This window comes from Charadrius vociferus, unplaced genomic scaffold, assembly GCF_000708025.1.
Source record: "Charadrius vociferus isolate BGI_N301 unplaced genomic scaffold, ASM70802v2 scaffold185, whole genome shotgun sequence".
In the NCBI taxonomy this organism is placed as follows: Eukaryota; Metazoa; Chordata; class Aves; order Charadriiformes; family Charadriidae; genus Charadrius; species Charadrius vociferus.
The window spans coordinates 366,775-384,016 of NW_009648955.1; the positions used below are offsets into that span (position 1 = coordinate 366,775).

The 17,242-nt window shown below is 41.7% G+C and overlaps 1 protein-coding gene across 1 annotated transcript in view; it reads right to left on the reverse strand.

The window, feature by feature from the left end:
* Positions 1–16,992, reverse strand: part of HTR1B (5-hydroxytryptamine (serotonin) receptor 1B, G protein-coupled) — a 21,179-nt gene extending 4,187 nt beyond the window's left edge. Inside the window, exons 1-2 of the mRNA XM_009887512.1 lie at positions 16,916–16,992; positions 16,243–16,399 (exon numbers count right to left, since the gene is read on the reverse strand). Coding sequence (XP_009885814.1) covers positions 16,243–16,399; positions 16,916–16,992 — 234 coding nt within the window. The remainder of the gene's footprint in view (positions 1–16,242; positions 16,400–16,915) is intronic.
* Between the last annotated feature and the right edge of the window lie 250 nt (positions 16,993–17,242).

Consider the following 17,242-nt stretch of genomic DNA (forward strand, 5'->3'; position numbering starts at 1 on the left):
TTTTTTTCTTTCTGGCGTGCTTGGAAACGCACATCCGTGATTGAACAGCCCTGACGCGCCCTGCGGGACCCTTCAGTGCTCGGAGGGGGGGTGATGAGGGGGGGGAGCAGGAGGTGCACCGGGGGCACACGTTTCTCCAGGTCCCAGCTCCTGCCGGCGTTTGTTCTCTGCAAGCGCAGGAAAGTTTTGCGCACAAAGGAAGGTTCGAGCTTGCTTTTTGCTGGGTCAGGGTAATTCCGAGCTCAGTGAAATGTCTGTGCTCCAGCCCTCGAGTAAATCTCCCAAGGATGCCCCGACAAACCCAGTAAAGAGGAGGCAAGAGTTTAAGACTGCAGCCATGTTTGCGCACACCTGCACATGCTGCTACCTGCTTAAGCTCCCTGCGAACTCTCAGTGCTCCCCTCTCCCTTGTCGTCTCCCAACTGGTTACCTTTGTGGCAGGAAAACAAACTGTTCCCCGGTGGTCCTGTCCTTTCTAGGCCACGCTCAGCACCACTCAGGGACAGGCACTGTGTTCTGCCTGGGGCATCGAGCTTATGGGCTGGGTGAGAAACCTCCGCACCCTGTTGGTCATCCTTGAGCAAGAGGGACTGGCATGTGTGAGAGGATGCAGATCAAGGAAGATCAGCAAGAGGAGGCTGGAGAGGATCCATCATGGCCCAAACGGGTGAGGAAACTCTAGGAAGAGAAGCACTGAACTGAGGGAGAGCCAGCACTGCACAGCGGTGTAGGAATGCCAGAGCCCTGCAGGGACAACCTTTTCCCTCCCTGTTACAGTCCTGGGCAAAGTGCCCTGATCTTGAGATGCGCTAAGCGCCCACAGGTCCCCTGAGACCAAAAAAGCAGTGACGGTACTTGAGATTTTGTAAAATCATTCCCAGATCTGCTCTTTAGTTAGGCTTTCTCAAGAAGCGAGGTAGGGAGAGGATTGCTGTGGATAAATCAAAGTGTGGTAGTCAACGTTTGCCTACATTCACCAAACTGATAGGAAGACAAAACGTCAATAAGCCTTTCTGTTTTCCCAAAAGGGCCTGGGATAGGGTTTGGTCTGTTTCCATGTTTTTATTTTGTGGTGCCTCCTTGTGCTCAGTGGAGCCTGGTAATTGGTTGGAGCCTTTAGGCTTTACAGCATTAAAAATCATAATATAGAGCTATCTATATAATTCTGGTCTCTTTGGTGGGCAGAGATTTTATAATCCTGGTTTCTAATACAGTGTGCTATTGCTTCCACTTCTGCTCGACATTCCTGGCTTAATTTAGTTGTCCTTAAGTTGGCAGCTGCCCTCGAGCCTCTGTAGCTCAACATTCTTCCCAAATAGGGCTACAGATCTGAGACTGATTTAAATTCAAAACACCAATAATAACAAGAGGAAAATCTAGTCCTTCATTCAGTTCTGGAACAGCTTTCCTCTTGTGGAAAGACTCTTCTGGTAAAATTATAGTCTCTAAGGGTAATGTTCTAGCCCTAGCCACTGCCATCGGCTATGTCGTGTAATGCAGGCAAGTACTGTGTGAATGGGCGATGAGTTTTGGCCACCCTATAATGTCACTGTTTACCCTCATTATAAAATGTTTGTGTTCTGCACACAGCTTTTGCTGTTGCCCTTCTCCATTAATTCTGGGTTATTATTCATCAGTAATCATTATTCATTGCTTCCCTCTTTGTCTTGGCAAGAATATGCTTTTCTCCTCCCTTGTTTGTTTTCTTCTGTTGTGTTCACTTGTTTCCCACTCAGTTATGCAGTACTGCTGCCAGTGGTCAGGAAAATATTCACCCAGGGCATGCCAGGTCTAGCAGTGTTGACTTTGCTTGAGTTCCCACAAGGATCACCTGGTCCTCCTGGGCAGGTTCAGTAAGCATTCCCCGTGCTTCTCTCTGGGGCTCTAGTCTTGGGTTAGGAATAACTGCAGCAAGAAAGTAAAGCCAGCTTCCTATTAGTGCTCTATGTCATGGACCTGGTGCTGTGCATCACTGCTGGTGGGGCATGCAGAAGACAAGCCCCCATCCAGGCACTGGAACTGCTGCTTTCTTTAGGCTGTGCGTGCTGGTTGCCAGGATTTGTGACAGAGCAAGAGGTGCTCAGGTTTTAAATAATTATTTTTCCTCTCTGCCCAGCCAGGCTGCTCACAGCCCTGTGCCACGGCTGAGCTCCCACGGGCCAAAGCTTGAGGAAAGCGGGAACCAGGTTCCACCTAGATCATCAATAAGTACTGGAGTCTTAGAGTGCCAGTCATATTGTGAATCATATGTATTATCACATGAATGATCATATCTCACTGCTGTGCTGTCACCCTGAAGCTTGCATTTCATTGTTTACCTTCCTCTCCTAACTGGATCTGAAAAGATGCTTATGGGAAGAGACCCTATTTCCTGAAGCTTTTGGCTTCTGTGCAGAGGCAGGCATGAAATTAATTTATTTCTGCGGGCATAAGACTGTTAATACTTCTTATATCCAGATTTTGATGTACTAAAATAACCAAATATAGAAACTGCAATGAAAACTGAGCCTATTACTGATTTATTGCATCACAAACTGCCCATGTATGGCATAAATGTCATCAATGACTTATAAATAAATTAGAGAGAGAAGACAGACATGTAGAAAAAAACCTAAGTGCGAGAAAGGAAAAGTCCTCATCCTACAGTCAGATCTGTCCTGGCCACAGATAATGTTGTGTGGGTTTTGGCTTTTGGATCTTTTAAGTGTATTTGAACACAGTGCTCAGTGCGTAATATAAACTTCACCTCTGCCCTTGACTCGGGTGGCACGTTGTGTGTGATGCCATTTGTAGCCTCTTGCACTGTGATGAGATTCATCCTCATATTTTAAATAATGAAATTCTGAGTCCTTCTGTTAGCAAAGATAACCTTCACTATGTAAATCAACGCAGTGGTATTTTGTTGAGTTTTCCAACAGACAAATAACGCTAATATATGTGTGAAGTTTCTCAATGTTAACTTTGAAATATAGCTGAGGCCATTTAAATGCCAACACTTTTAAGTCACTAGTCAAAATAAAAACACCCAGCTTGAGTTACTGAAATTTAATTATAAGGAACAGCTGGGCCTGGTTTTGATTTTGACTCTAAGGACCCAGAAAAAGAAACAAGCACATGGATTCAATAGGCACACATATGCACAGAGTTTCTTGACCCAAAGGAATAAAGCCAGATCGAGTTATCTCCTTATTCTTCATACTGGTCAGGCACAGTTGCCAAAAAATGCACTCAGATACCCTCCAAAGAGTATTCAATTATTCTTTATGTAGGCAACTGAGGTCAAGCAAAAAGAAACTCCGGTCCTCCCTTACACTGTCTCTACCATTTCATCTCCAGACACTGCATCCATCCTGACACATTTCAGTTCATGGAGGCAGCAGTTGAGCTTGGTGACTGTTCCTCATTCAGCTACAAGGGGTTTGCTCTTTAAAGATGTTCCTGGAGATGCTCCACAGGAAACCACTTCAATCCTGCCCCATCTCCTCTCCTTCCACGCTGCCCATTATTCTCCTGCTTTGTTACAAAGCAGAAGAAATGAGTGCTTGTATGAAAAGGGCTATTGCCTCCTCATTATTGTGGTTTCCATCTGTGGCTGCTGGAGCCTCTAAGTCACACTAAAATCAGTGCAAATGCCTGTTTTGCTGCCAGAGGGTCTGGGCTGAACAATCATCCCTACAGTTCAGGCAGTCTCCAGTTGTACACTTGAAGGGTTTTTAACCCATTGGGATCCATCTGCAATGAAATACATGCAGATCCATTGGGGAATGAACCATAGGAAATAGCTGTGACAGTATGACATAAAGGCACAGCTGTCTACCAGGACTGAAAGTCGATGGCACAACCTTTAACTCCTGCCTGTCATATAAGAAAAAAAGAGAAGAGCATCTGTTCAGCATGAAGGCAAAGGACCCTGCGTTTAGACTCTGTACGAATTCAAATGAAAAAAGTCTGATGTTCTCTGCTCAGACCTGGCAGAAGATAAATCCTTCACTTTCAGATATGGACCTGTATCAGGTTTAAAGCTTTGTCCCACTTCAGTATGTTCAGATCTTTCTGCCTGCCTTAGAGGATGAAATCTGTAAGGGTTTCCTTTCAGGATCCAGAGTTGATTTCAAACGGGTCCCAAATACCGAGTTGTCAGAAATGAAACATTGAATTCTGTATTTAAAAAGAAGAGTCTGCACACATTTTAAAGCAACAAGCTACTAATGCAGAAAGCTTGGTGGAAACTTGTGCAATGCAGTGAATCACAGCAAAGAAGTAAAATTGCTGAAAATTAAGAAGCAAATATTTTCCTTGTGAAATCAGCATGTCAGCATTGATTTAAGGGGAGCTACAAAGATTTCTTCCTACTAAGGATCTGGTTTTTCTGCATGGCTAATTAATATTTATCTAGGAAAGAAGGTAACATATGCTAAGCCCACTGCCACTATTTATAAGCATGCTCTAGTCTTCTTTGTTCCCGGAGGTAATCAGAAGCTAGGAGCTTTTGCTGGCATGCAGATTTGGGCTGCTAATTTAATAAAACACATTATCCATTAATTTGAGTCCTTTTAGGATGTCAGTGTTTACTAGTTGACAGTTTCTTCTGCAGTATGAGACTTAATTGCAAAATTTAGGTCCCTGTTCTGCTTAGCAAGAGGCTTAGAGAGAGACGCTTAAAACACGCCGAAATTCAGGAAAGGAAGACATTTTGAAGGCCACAAACATCTTGTAGGCCTACTTTCAGCGGCAGAGTAGGGCAGTGAGACTAAAGCAGTAGCAAATGGTGATAGCATCGTCCAAATGCCAGAGCTTTGCAAGGTCAGGAGGCCCTTTGAGGGAATCGGAATACGTGCAGTTACTCTCAGCAGTACTTTGCAAGGTAGTGCACAGCTGAAGATCTCATTCTGGTGACAAGTAAGCGTTTTTGTAAACCAATTACATCCAACATAATCTGGTCTTGGAGTGAGGCTGTTATGAAACTGTTGGTCTACATGCTGTGAAGCGTGAAAACCACTTTGCCAAATAATCCAGCCAGCAAAGGCCATCAGTATCACCACTGCTCCATGTGTAGCTCTTTCTTTGAGGAAGAAAACAAAGGCTCTAAGAAGCAAAAGACTTCGAAGGGGTAGATAAACAAAATTGCATCCCTTTAAGCATCTGCCGAATATGAGCCAGTGGTATGTCCCCCTGGCTGGAAGCAGAACTTTATCTCATCTGACTTTGAGAAAAGTAACCAAGCAAAACTACAGAGCCAGATCATCATTGACCCAATGATTTAAGGAAGCTGTAGCCAATGCCATCGAAGGATGTGGCTTGCTATTATTTTCCAATCCTTTCATTATCCAAAGATTGTTTAAATTACAGGTTTCATAGAAGGCTGTAAAACTGCTTTTCTTCATGTCTAGTGTATATGTGTGTTTATCGGGGAAGGGAACACTCAACTGTAAAACATAGATGTGATCTCTATTTAGAAAGGTAAGTTTTATTTTTCATTACAGGAAGAAGTCAGTCTTAAAGGATTCAGTTCTCAAGTAGAACATGCCCAGATAAAGGTTTTCAGCTGATCTTAAAAATACATTGCTTCTGGGTGTAACCTTTAAAATGTTTAATGGATTTTAAAAAATTGAGACGCGGTCTTGTCCTCATTTGCAAGATCATGTCTGTGTTTGTGGAAGCAGAATCAGACAATTGTAATTTTAGCTTTATATTTCAGTTGTGAATGTCATGGGTTTCCCTTTCCTGCCTTGGGAAAATCTTGTTACACCCCTTCCCCAATGCTTGCTCTGCTCACAGTCCTGTCTTAACACTCTAGGAGGTCTGCAAGGGAACACAGTGTACAGTCCACCTCTTTAAGAGCAAGCCAAGGTTTCCAAACCCAAGCAGTCGTCTTCTTACCAAGTACAAGAAAAATATGAATCTATTTAAAAAAAAAAAAAAAGCAACCTGCAGCTTTCTCTGGGTTTTTCTTGGCTTTCTCATCACTCTTGAACATTGTTTGGACTTGGCCCAGATCTGTCCCCACATTCACTTAGTTCATGACTTTTCATCTGAGTCATGAGCTTTCTCCCCCTCGTGTCCAAGCTGCTTTCTCCACGTCCTGCTCCGGCAGCGGGGCACACCTCTGCACCAGAGCCCGACCTTCTGTTCCCCCACCCTGCTTACACTCCTGCCACTGGGAAGGAGGAGGGAGAATGTCCTTGCATATCCCTCCAAGATTCACAGCCTCCCATGTTTAAAACAGAGCGCTAAATCATGGCGGATTTCTGCACTCCAAAACCCTGAGCTCCATGTAAGATGCTGGAAAAACCTCAGGTGAAGTTATGTCACTTCCCAAGCTGCCTCTGCTTAAGAGTGGAGCTAGGGAGGTTTAGCAGCTAGAACTACCAGTCAGGTTTCTATCACATTTCAGTTACTTTTTTCTAGCCTTGGAAGTTGCACTATACCTACCCAAACACTACCACACATTTCCATAGCCTGCTGTTGTGGCCTTGACTCCCTTCCCTCTTCATCCCTTCTTTGCGCATCCCTTCCCTTATTTCACTCCTCCACTAATACCTCACTAACAAGCAAATTTTCTTTACATGACTTTCAAAGCCTTTGATAGTTTATCCCCTTCTCATCACATATTCAGGTCAATTACTGCCTCCCACTAGCCTCTGATGCTGGCCCCTCCCAGAGTCTTATTTGATTCCAATCAGACATCTTCATGCCTTCCCAGGCTTGAGAGAAGCTTCCTGTAACAGGCACAGATATCCTCATTATCTTACCTCAAAATCCTCCTTTGCTGTGATGCCTACAAAACACACTTGACAAGAGTCAGGCTGTTGATTAAGCTATGACTGCTACTTATTATTCTTCCTGGTAGTATTTTGTTTGCTGATGTTCTCCCACCTGTGTGCCTCTGCTAGCGCTAATCTTAGACCGCAGTTCTTTAGAACAGAGACTACGTCTGTGCTCTGAGTGCTTGCAGGGCCTTGAGAATAGCTCTGAGGGTCCTGATCCTGGGCTTTGAGTGGCTTGCTATAAACTGTTTTTATATCAATAGTAATTATTAACAATATCTTGTTTTTTCTTTTCTTCTTTACAGTTCAGAAACCGCTGTCAGTGATCCAGGAAGGATGCAAGGCATGCCCTTAGCAACAAATGACTGATATAACTGATCCACATAAACTGGCATGATCAGTGCAGCAGAGAGTTCAAAATAAAAACAGCCAGAACCTACAAAATGTAAAAGTTCCTCATTTTCTGTTTGAGAAAAACTGGAATGTTTTGCTATTTGGAAAATATAATAAGAACTGTCCCTTATTTCTTTTATGCAACTAGCCAGAAATGGAAGAAAGTAAAAGAGCAGACTATTAAAATGTAATGTGCACCCAGTTGTTCACTTCTATTGCAGCTATTAATTTTGACCTGTAGAGATAAAAAGGAAAAAAAGAACCCCAGACCTGCTCGAAGAGATGTTTCCAAAGACTGGGGGTTTGAGAAGCAGAGACCATGATTACCCTTTCCGTTCCACATCTGCTTCTTATCTGTCCAAAGTGATCAAGTTCTCCAGTGTCTCCCCAGACACGAATTTCTCACTTAAAATTTGATTATAAGAACTGGGGCTTGCATCTTAGAATAGAATCATAGAATCATTTAGGTTGGAAAAGACTCTTAAGATCATTGAGTCCAACTGTTGACCTAACACTGCCAAGTCCACTACTAAACCGTGTCCCTAAGCACCACATCTACACGTCTTATAGATACCTCCAGGGATGGTAATTCAATCGCTTTCCTGGACAGCCTGTTCCAATGTTTGATAACCCTTTCGGTGAATAAGTGATTCTGTCTAACCTCTGCCTAAACTGGATACACTTAAAATAAAACTTGAGGCACCTGGTCATGGCAGGCAGAATATCTATTCTTGCCAATCTCCCAGGCCTCTTCCTCTCTCCTTCGGCTCCAGTGCAAATATGGGCGTTTATTCCAGGAAATCTCTTTCATTAGGGGTATGTTCTTTGCCTCATCGAGGCAGACTTTCTTACTGGCTCAGTACTATGCGAAACATTAGATGTTAATTTACACTTGTCTCCCACTGTGTTGGCCTATCAATGGCCTTTGGACCAGTGGTGGCAAGCCCAGTAGTGCAGGATGCTTTTCTACTTGATTCTGGTAAGATCTCAGTAGTGCTCATTTCTTGCATCAGGGACAGTTTGTCAGTTCCTGCAGAAAGAGTTTTTAGTTTCATGTTCTCAAAGAGAGCAGTAAGATTTTAGTAGTTCCCTTTTCAAAAACCAGCGGTTTGGTAGCATTGTTCAGTCTTTTCCATTTTGATTGCCATGAAGTACAAAAAGTCCTCCAAGACATCGTCCTCTGAGGAGCAGTGAAACATGGGTCAGTCAGATGTTGACAGCCTAATATTATCTGTCTGAAACAGTATGAAGAGAGATATACCTGGGAGCTGATGATTGTGGGTGCTCCCTTTTTTGGCTTTATTACATGAAAATTATTAGAGCATGTTTAGATATCCTCCTTTCCTTTGTGGAGGGAGTCCTTTAAGCTTGTTTCGGAGATTTTAAGCATACTTTAAAATCACCTGCTGTCTTCTCAATGCTTCACTCCTTTTTCTGGACCCTATTCTGCGTTCATTTAGGAGGGTCAGACTGCTGCTTTTCAAGCATTTTGACTTTCATTGATGTATCAGCAGTTTTCATTGAATTACCAAAGACCAGAGAAATGAAGAAACGAATTACTTGGCTGTCTAATCATAAGCACGTTTAATGTGACCTTGAAAAGGGAGGACTGGATGAAATGGTTCTAGGGCTCTTTTGGTGAAGCTCCTACATTTTGATATATTTGAAGCTAAATGGCCCAATTTTACTCTCTGTAATCTAAAGAACACTTGATGGGCACAGCCAGATGAAGGAAAGCAATAGGGGAATTTAAGGATATTTATTCAACTGGTTTAGATAATTTAAGTCTCTGCATCTTGACAATAGTAGATTATACAAGCAGTAGCTTCACTAAATTATACAATATTCAGATGGCGGTGATTTGCAAATGGATGTATCTCTGTAGAAAAAGTTTGTGTGGGTTACTCTGAAAGCCAGGAATGTGAAAGTACAGAAAATGAACAACAAATGATCTCAGGGACTAGAAACCAATTTTGACAAAATAAGGACCAAACCTCCCTATCATTTAAGTAATATAACTTTGTACATTTGCAGTTAAATTCCACCTACACTACTTACATACTGGATAGCATTTTTTGAATATTTGAAACTTCTTAAAGAATTTGAGCATCCACCTATTGCAAGCAGAAAAAAGTTTGAGATAATGGCACTTTCTTGACAGACAATTTTTTTAGGCTGGAGTCAAATTGAACTTGACACGACATGGGATGAGATTGTTAGAAACAATGTAGAAAAAAAAGGGACTAATACTGGAAGTCATATGTAACTAGGCTACTGGAAATTAGGCTTGGAAGAGGTTTAGATAAAGACAGAGTCCTTGACCACCACACCTAACATTTATCCATAACCATAATTCATACACAGGAGAAAGAAAATGGATAGGTACTCGTATGATACTATCCTTCCCTATTTATCCACAATCAAAGTTGAGAGAGTAGAGGGGCTGCTAGGGATGTAAGTTCCTTCACTCTGATAATACAAAGGTCACCATAGTGAAATGTTGTCGTAACTATATAACAGAAATCAAAAGCTAGGTAAACAAGATTCTTCAAGGAAGGAATCCTTCTCTTGTTTATAAAATATTCAGAGATTGATGCAGACAATGCTAATAAAGTAAGCATTAAATGTAACTTGTTGAGAAGTGAACAATTGTAGTGGCAAAATGTTCTGGGAAAAGCAATCTAATACTAGCATAGAGGGATGATATAACAGAATGGGAGACTGAGTGCATCTGCAACCTGTTCTAAGAAATAAGAGCCATCTATATACATAAACAACATAAATTTTGGGGAAATACAACTATCTGTCTAAGGCTTTTTGCAACCCATGGTCAAGCAACAGATTTTTTTAAGACCTAAGTAGTATTAGGGGTTTCTACCATAACCACAGGCCACACAATTTCACCAACTCTACTCTGACTCAAGAGTTTGTGACTGGAGTGAGAAGCAGGCCATAGAGGAGAGAGACAGGCAATATATTTTATCAGCCCAGCTGAGGTAGAATCATAGACTCATGGAACAGTTTAGGTTGGAAGGGACCTTAAAAGTCTTCAAGTTCCAACTGGCCTGCCATGGGCAGGGACACCTCCACTAGACCAAGTTGCTCAAAGCCCCATCCAACCTGCCTTTGAACACTTCCAGGGATGGGGCATCCGCAACTTCTCTGGGCAACCTGTTCCAGTGCCTCACCACCCTCAGAGTGAAACATTTCTTTCTAATATTTAATATAAATCTACCTTTTTAGTTTACCCTGAGAATAGTGAAGCTCTTAATCTGTCTTACTTCTAGGAGAAACACAAACCAGAGCTAGTATAAGATCAGAGCTGCACATTTTCTTTTAAAATATACAGATGTAACATAGCTGTTCACTTGTAAATTGCCGGTGTACTTTACCATTTTACAAACTAATCAGTGGAAGCAAGGGAGGGGGCAATTTCAAAGAGAAGCTGCATCTACCTCTGCTGCATTTTTGAGGCAAAGGCATAGGCTGACCTGAGCCAGTGCTGGCACTGGTCTGCTCCTCAGAGGAGGTCAGGCTGGATGACTTCCAGAGGATCCTTCTCCGGCCAGCATTTCTATGTTTCTTCACGGTAATGCAGCAGGACTCCTGCACATAGCCACAAGGGATTAATAAATAGTAATGACTGAATTTTGGAAAGGTAGCTTTAGCAATCAAGGCAATGAAGATTTTTTTGAGCCTTGATATAGACTTGCCACTTTAAGTACTGTATATGGGTGGGAGTGGGGAGAATCACCATTTGGGTTAAAATACCAGCAGGATTTGGATCCTGCCTTGTCATGCCACTGGCCAGCACCATGTGTTAACAAAATAAAGGTGACCTGATTCTGGCAGTGTCCTGTTTGGCTTCCAGAATGAATTGCTGTAAAATCACAGAAATTAGAGAAAATAGGGATCAGACTATTGCACTAAGAGATATGAGGGATTGCCATGACTGTAGAAGAGCCCAGTGGAGAACAGAAAACAGCAGTGTTTCACTGGTCCGACTGTGCATAAAGGAGGCATACAATGTGCTAAAACGCAAAATTGGTGAAATTAGGCAAATCTGTTTAGATTATTGATCAAAGCAAAGTTTTGCCTTAGCATGTATGAAAGCAGAGTGTTACAATTCTGTCACTATTATTGTGGTTCCTATTAGTAATCCAGTGCAACTTAATAAAGATTGCTTTTGTGCTCGGCAAACCCTGTGTATCCTATGATCTTCATAATAATTTTCATTCAGGAGGAACACTCAGTGGCTTCTTTTCTAACTTTTGTTTTATGCTAATAGAGTATCTGTATGACAGGGCAGGTCTTACTAATCTAAGGATTTAATAAGAGGTTCAATTGCAGAGGCGCTTTTCTGAAAAGCAGAAGGATATCTATTCGCTCCTCAAATAGCCATGAGAAACGTTAAATGAAGAGGTTTGTAGTTTGAGATTAATATTGGGTTTAAAGGACACCTGACCACTTCAGTAGAAGTTGGTTTGTGACAATCAGAGCGATGAAGTAGAGAATAGGGAATTAGTTCATTTGTTGCAGACAAGTCAGAAATTCGAGTCCTCGGTAAGCTCAGAAATTAGCCTGTAGTAACACATTCGAGTTCAGCTTCTCTCTGTTAACCACCTTTTTGCTGGGTGACGTGACTGTATGGTGCAAAATGCATTTTGGTGGTATGGGAGTCTCAGCGAAATCCCAAACCTGTTCACCCTGTCAGGTCCCTCATTAGTGAAAATAAAAGACTCACAATCTCTCTCTGATAAAAGGAATTTGGGGGTCAACATTCAGCCATCGATACATGCGGAGAGCCTGGTCTGTGCTGATGAGCGCTGTTAAAAGCATTACAGCCTGTGCCAGGGCAGGATAGAAGATTTGGTGCTACACGTGTCTCTCTGCTGCAGCAAAACCCAGGGAGGCTGCCTTAGCCTAGTTGCTTCTGCAACTAAATATTTGCAGCATGCGTTACATTTTCCCTATAAAAATGTCTGCTTTGCCAGAATGGTAGAAAGGATCCTAATGTAAATGAGATTCAAACCCATATTGCACACTACAGTAATGCTAATTTGTTACAAAAGGAAGCGCTGCTGTTCAACACTGTGTTAATGAAATGGTGAGACATATCCATCTTGAAAGCACTGTGGGGAAAGGATGCTGAAGCAATTGATCAGGAAACAAGGAAAATGGAAAAGATGTATTTTTTATAAACTGGTGTTAATTATGGGCAGGAGGCTTTGGCTGCAGCTCAACAAAATTCAGATTTACCCCTCATTAAGGAAAAAGATATACCCTTTATTTGTTGTCACCTAAGTCGACAACAGAACAGTCATTTAATGAATCATAATTAGGTTTTCCTAGATCTAAACCAGAAAGGAAAAGAAAACTGCAGAACCTCACTAGTGTGGATCATAGAAACCTGATATTTTTCCCTGCAAATTGTTATGGTTTTAAGAACCCACAACAATTTATCATCATTTAGACAGTTATTGTATCACCCAATGACCCCTTCCCACCTGGGAAAGAGAATCGGAAAAACAAGGAAACCTGAGGATTGAAATATAAACAGATTTAATAGAATAGGACTACATTATTAACATTAATAATACTAAAGAACAAGTATTGATCCTGATACCAATATAAAATATAAAAAGATTATACTCAGCCAACTCTATCAGTAGGAAGCTGTGCACTCCCAGCAGTGACGGTAAATGTTGGACACTGTGAGCACTACAGCTTCGGGAGGAAGGGAAGGACTCAGGGGTCCGGCACCGGGGCAAGAAGCTCTCAGGATGGCAGCCATCATAGAAGAGAGAAATTCCTCAGCAAACTTTCTAATTTATATTGAATGTGACGTTGATGGTATGAAATAATCCTGTTGGCCCGCTTGGCTCAAGTGCCCGGGTCTCACTCCTGCTCATCCCTGCACCTGGTGACCTCGAAAACACTGAGACCTTGAAACCCACACACCATAGCTGGCTATAGGGTAAATATTTTCACAAATTCAGGCACTAGAGTCTTCTAAAAGTACAGTTTTCCCAAGCATCAGAAGAGACCTTACCAAAAAGTAAAATTACTGAAAGAGAAATTAATCTTGTGTCGCTCAAACCAGGACACAAATTCTCAAGAGTTGTTTTGTTTGCCCATTGTCATTTGGTTCTCTGTTGCTCTTGCAATGCCAGTTGCAAAATCTAGCCTTATTGTTATTGAATTTAATACTTACATGTGGCAATGGCAATCATGGGTGTTACACTTGAGATTTATCCAGCTGATAACAACATGGTTACCTGTAAAACAGTGAATGAAAATAAAGGCATTACCTACTGTGTTTTGATTTTCTTATACCAGGAAGTTCAGCAATAAAGCCAGATACCAATAAGGCAGTGGCAGCTTTGAGGATCTGGATATTCCTAATTATTTGAAACAGTTAGGAAATATTTCACATGTTTGAGATAATCTTAAAAATCAGAATTCCTCTTTTAAGGAAAAAAATGGACATTATAAGTCAGTGCTTTTCTTAATCAAACTATTAATTTGTTTCTTTTGAAACTTTATTTAAGAAAAAGGAACTGGCACACATCTCAGATGTCTAGTGTGTTGTAAATATGTGCTGCCTTGGGATCCTTGTCTCTGAGAGCGTAAAACTGAGCAGATTTCTTTCCGTGTGATTAGGAACTTCTACAAATCTGCACCCTCTTCTCCTTCATCTCCTCCATTTAACCATGTGCTGTTTCACTGATAATTCCTCCCTCCCCCAGTCTTTGCACGGACAGTTTCCTCTGAGCAACAATCTCCTTGTTTCACCTTTCAGATGTGTATTCCATTCTTTTTCCTCACTGGCTTTTTTGCAGTCACTCTACTGCTTTTATGAACGGTCCCCTTGGCACATGCCTACGATGTTCTTGAACTTTGCATCCTCTCCTGTCACTGCATCGTTTCTTTCCCTGTTCTTCCATCCACACACTCAGAAATCAATCAGCACTGATTACCCGCTACATCTGCAGGGGGGTCAGAGCTGCAGTTTTGAAAGAAAAATTGGGGAGGAATTCAAACTTCAAAGGGGGTCTCATTCTGTTGGATCAATTTGGACTGAGAACGTTGGAGTAACTTACTATTCTCTGAAATGAATGCTCCCACCAGTCAATAGCTGAATAACTCAGACCTTGCAGAACACGTTTCATTTCAAACCAGTAAAATGCCTACTTTGTCCTCTCTGGAAAAAAATAAATGGTATCAACAAAAGCAAGGGAGGGCTGTTGTTATTTCAATTATCGTTATTGCTGGCAAATAAAGCACTGGAGAAATCTAAAGGTTTGTGTTCACAATCTGGCACATTCAAATAATGCAGATGCTATCACAGAAAATTATTTAAATGCCTAATCAGCCTATAGCCACAAAATAATAAGATGTTAAGCCAAGGAATCTTTGGGGTCACATTGATTTATTCAACAGTTGATGCATTTCATATGATCACAGCAAGCAAACAGAATTGATTTAGAGCTGCTATTTATGGAGATCAGCTCACCAGGAGTTGTAACCATTCAGTCTCCTGGAAGACTGTCTCATGCTGTATTACTAACATGCAATGCAGACTGACAAACTTCTGTGATTATTTAGCCTGTTTGTGGCACCAACAGATCAGTATCACTATGGCTTTCTGGTAAAATTTATGATACTGTTTCTTCGGTCACTCTTGGCAAATCATGGGGAGTCCAGCTTGATTCAGGAGAAATCAAAATGCAAGGGGTGAGGGAACTGAGGAAAGCAAAATTTAAGAAGAGTGAAAATTAAAGTCTGGAGAAGGTGAAAGCAGAGCACTGGTGCATGATGTTTTCAGCACACACTTAATGCTTAGGAACACTTAATGCTTAGGAACTTACACACCATAAATAGGAGACATATCTAAAATGCAAAGCAAACTTTTAGTTCTCGGTTCTCTCAGATAGAGAGAAACTCTCACTTTGGAAAGTTTTGGAAATCGGCTTGTCATTAAAACGCACGAATCTGAAAAAAAAAATATTTTACAAACAACGGAAAAGGTGTGCCTGCTACAATGTGTTATGTTGCCTTTGAAACCTAGCCACAGGGAGATACTATAATGGGATATGCTGCTTGACTAGCTTGGGAAAAGGATAATGCAGGCTTGTTCTTGTAATTTGTGTGCTACACCAGAAAGCGTTACAACATTCAGTAGAAGCATTTCAAAAATGCATTCTTTGAATTGCAGTTTGCAAAAACAACAGTTGGTGGCACTTTGAAACAATTTTTATTTCTAAATGTGTGTTTGCTGATTGTAGGTGTGTAGAGGATTACATTAGAATATTAAATCACTAGTCTACAGTGATTCAAATTACGGTAACGATACAGAACTTATCAACTGTCTTCTGCACGGCGCACAGACAGCTTGCTTAAACTGAATCTGAAGATCCACACTTGTAAAAACAAGGGAAGGTGCTCAGGGAGATTAATTCTTCTTAAAAAAATGTCAGAGAGAAATTACCAGAAAAGGCAGTAATGACAAAGACCACGGGGGAAGTCACTGCAAACTGCATAGTTTACTCCAGTCCTCAGAGGCACCAAGGCCTGCAGTTTGTGGCATGTTTCTGTGGACAGCTTGTCTTCACTGAGTTTACATTTTGAAGGGGTTTTCTTTTGGTCTGAGGTGCATGGTATGTAATATGCATATAGACTTCTTTTTCAACCAGCACCCCCTAGGCTAAACAGACATTTCCCAGGATTTCAATCCCCAGGCAATGTGAGGGAGAAGAACAGAGAGAGAGAGAGAGAGACTGGCAGGGCCAAAAGAGAAGAATCAAGCCTTTATCCATGGTGTCTCTATCACTCGAGTGCAGTTACACCACCTGCACAGGAACTGCAGCATATCGGATATCACAGAGGGAAACCTGGGCATTACTGGAGAAAACTGATGGTTTGAAAGACATTCTCTGTATGTTATCACATCCTTTGTCTGAATACATCACATTTAAAGTCGTTGACAAGCAAAACCTCTTTACTTCAAGATTACATGTAAGCCTTTTTTCCACAGGCCAGTTTCTTTTGGGCCATTTCAATTCCAGAAGGGACACATCACCTCTTGGTCACAGAGAAAGCCCGGAACATCAGGACGAATCGCTGCATTAGCTGCAGCCATTTGTTCAAAGGACTGGAAGACCAGACCACAGCTGGTGCTTGGCAATCTTTGCAGCTTGGCCAAAGGAGCTTCGGTGCCTTCTGTTCTATCTCCATATCTTGCATATTGGAAATGAGAAGTCTATGTCAACAGAGGATAATAAATCTGGAACCACTGCTGGGATCTGCCCCTCCCCATCATCCTGCGGATCAGTTGGAAATGATTCCTGTTTGCTACATTGGCCCTGAATATGTTGGTCTTGACAATATAATCCATAAGTGATTCTTATTTAGCTTTCTAAATGACATATTTTGCAGTTATTAATAGTTCTTTATATTGGCCAGTTTGGGTTCTGTGGCAGAATGTTTCCCTCAGCTTCAGACAAACGTTGCTTGATGCATTTACAAATATGGTCTTGCCTGGGAATATTTTGCTGCTTTCCCATTTGATTACACAGGACTGTTTGCACTGAGGGAAGAGCTTGACATATCCAGTATGATAAGGCAGACCTCCTTATTGTGAGCAGTAATGCTGCCTGGCATTGTAGATTTTCCATAGGGTGTTGCTAGATTTGGTGTAACTGTGAGCTAAATACTGATATGAAGTGTGCTGCTTTTCATATACTTCCATGTACCTCAGCTTTTCTAATGTTCTTGCTTCAGCTGCGTTCACATGATGCTTAGACAGCTCAGCAATGCCTACAAGTTTCATGCCTTAGTAACTTTCTGAATGCTTGATACCCCTGCACACCCCTCCCTGCAGCAGAATACTCTTTCCAATCTGAGAGCACAGCTTCTGCTTCAGTTTGAGATGATGTTTTGGGGCTTTTCATGACAGTTCTCTCCAGAGCCTACATCAGCAATTTGTACCTGCACCCTCAAGAGATGGTTTGCTGATGCTAATGTTGTTATCTCGTATGCCTGATCTTGTGCTTGCAGATGGCTCAGCAATTCTTTGTTTA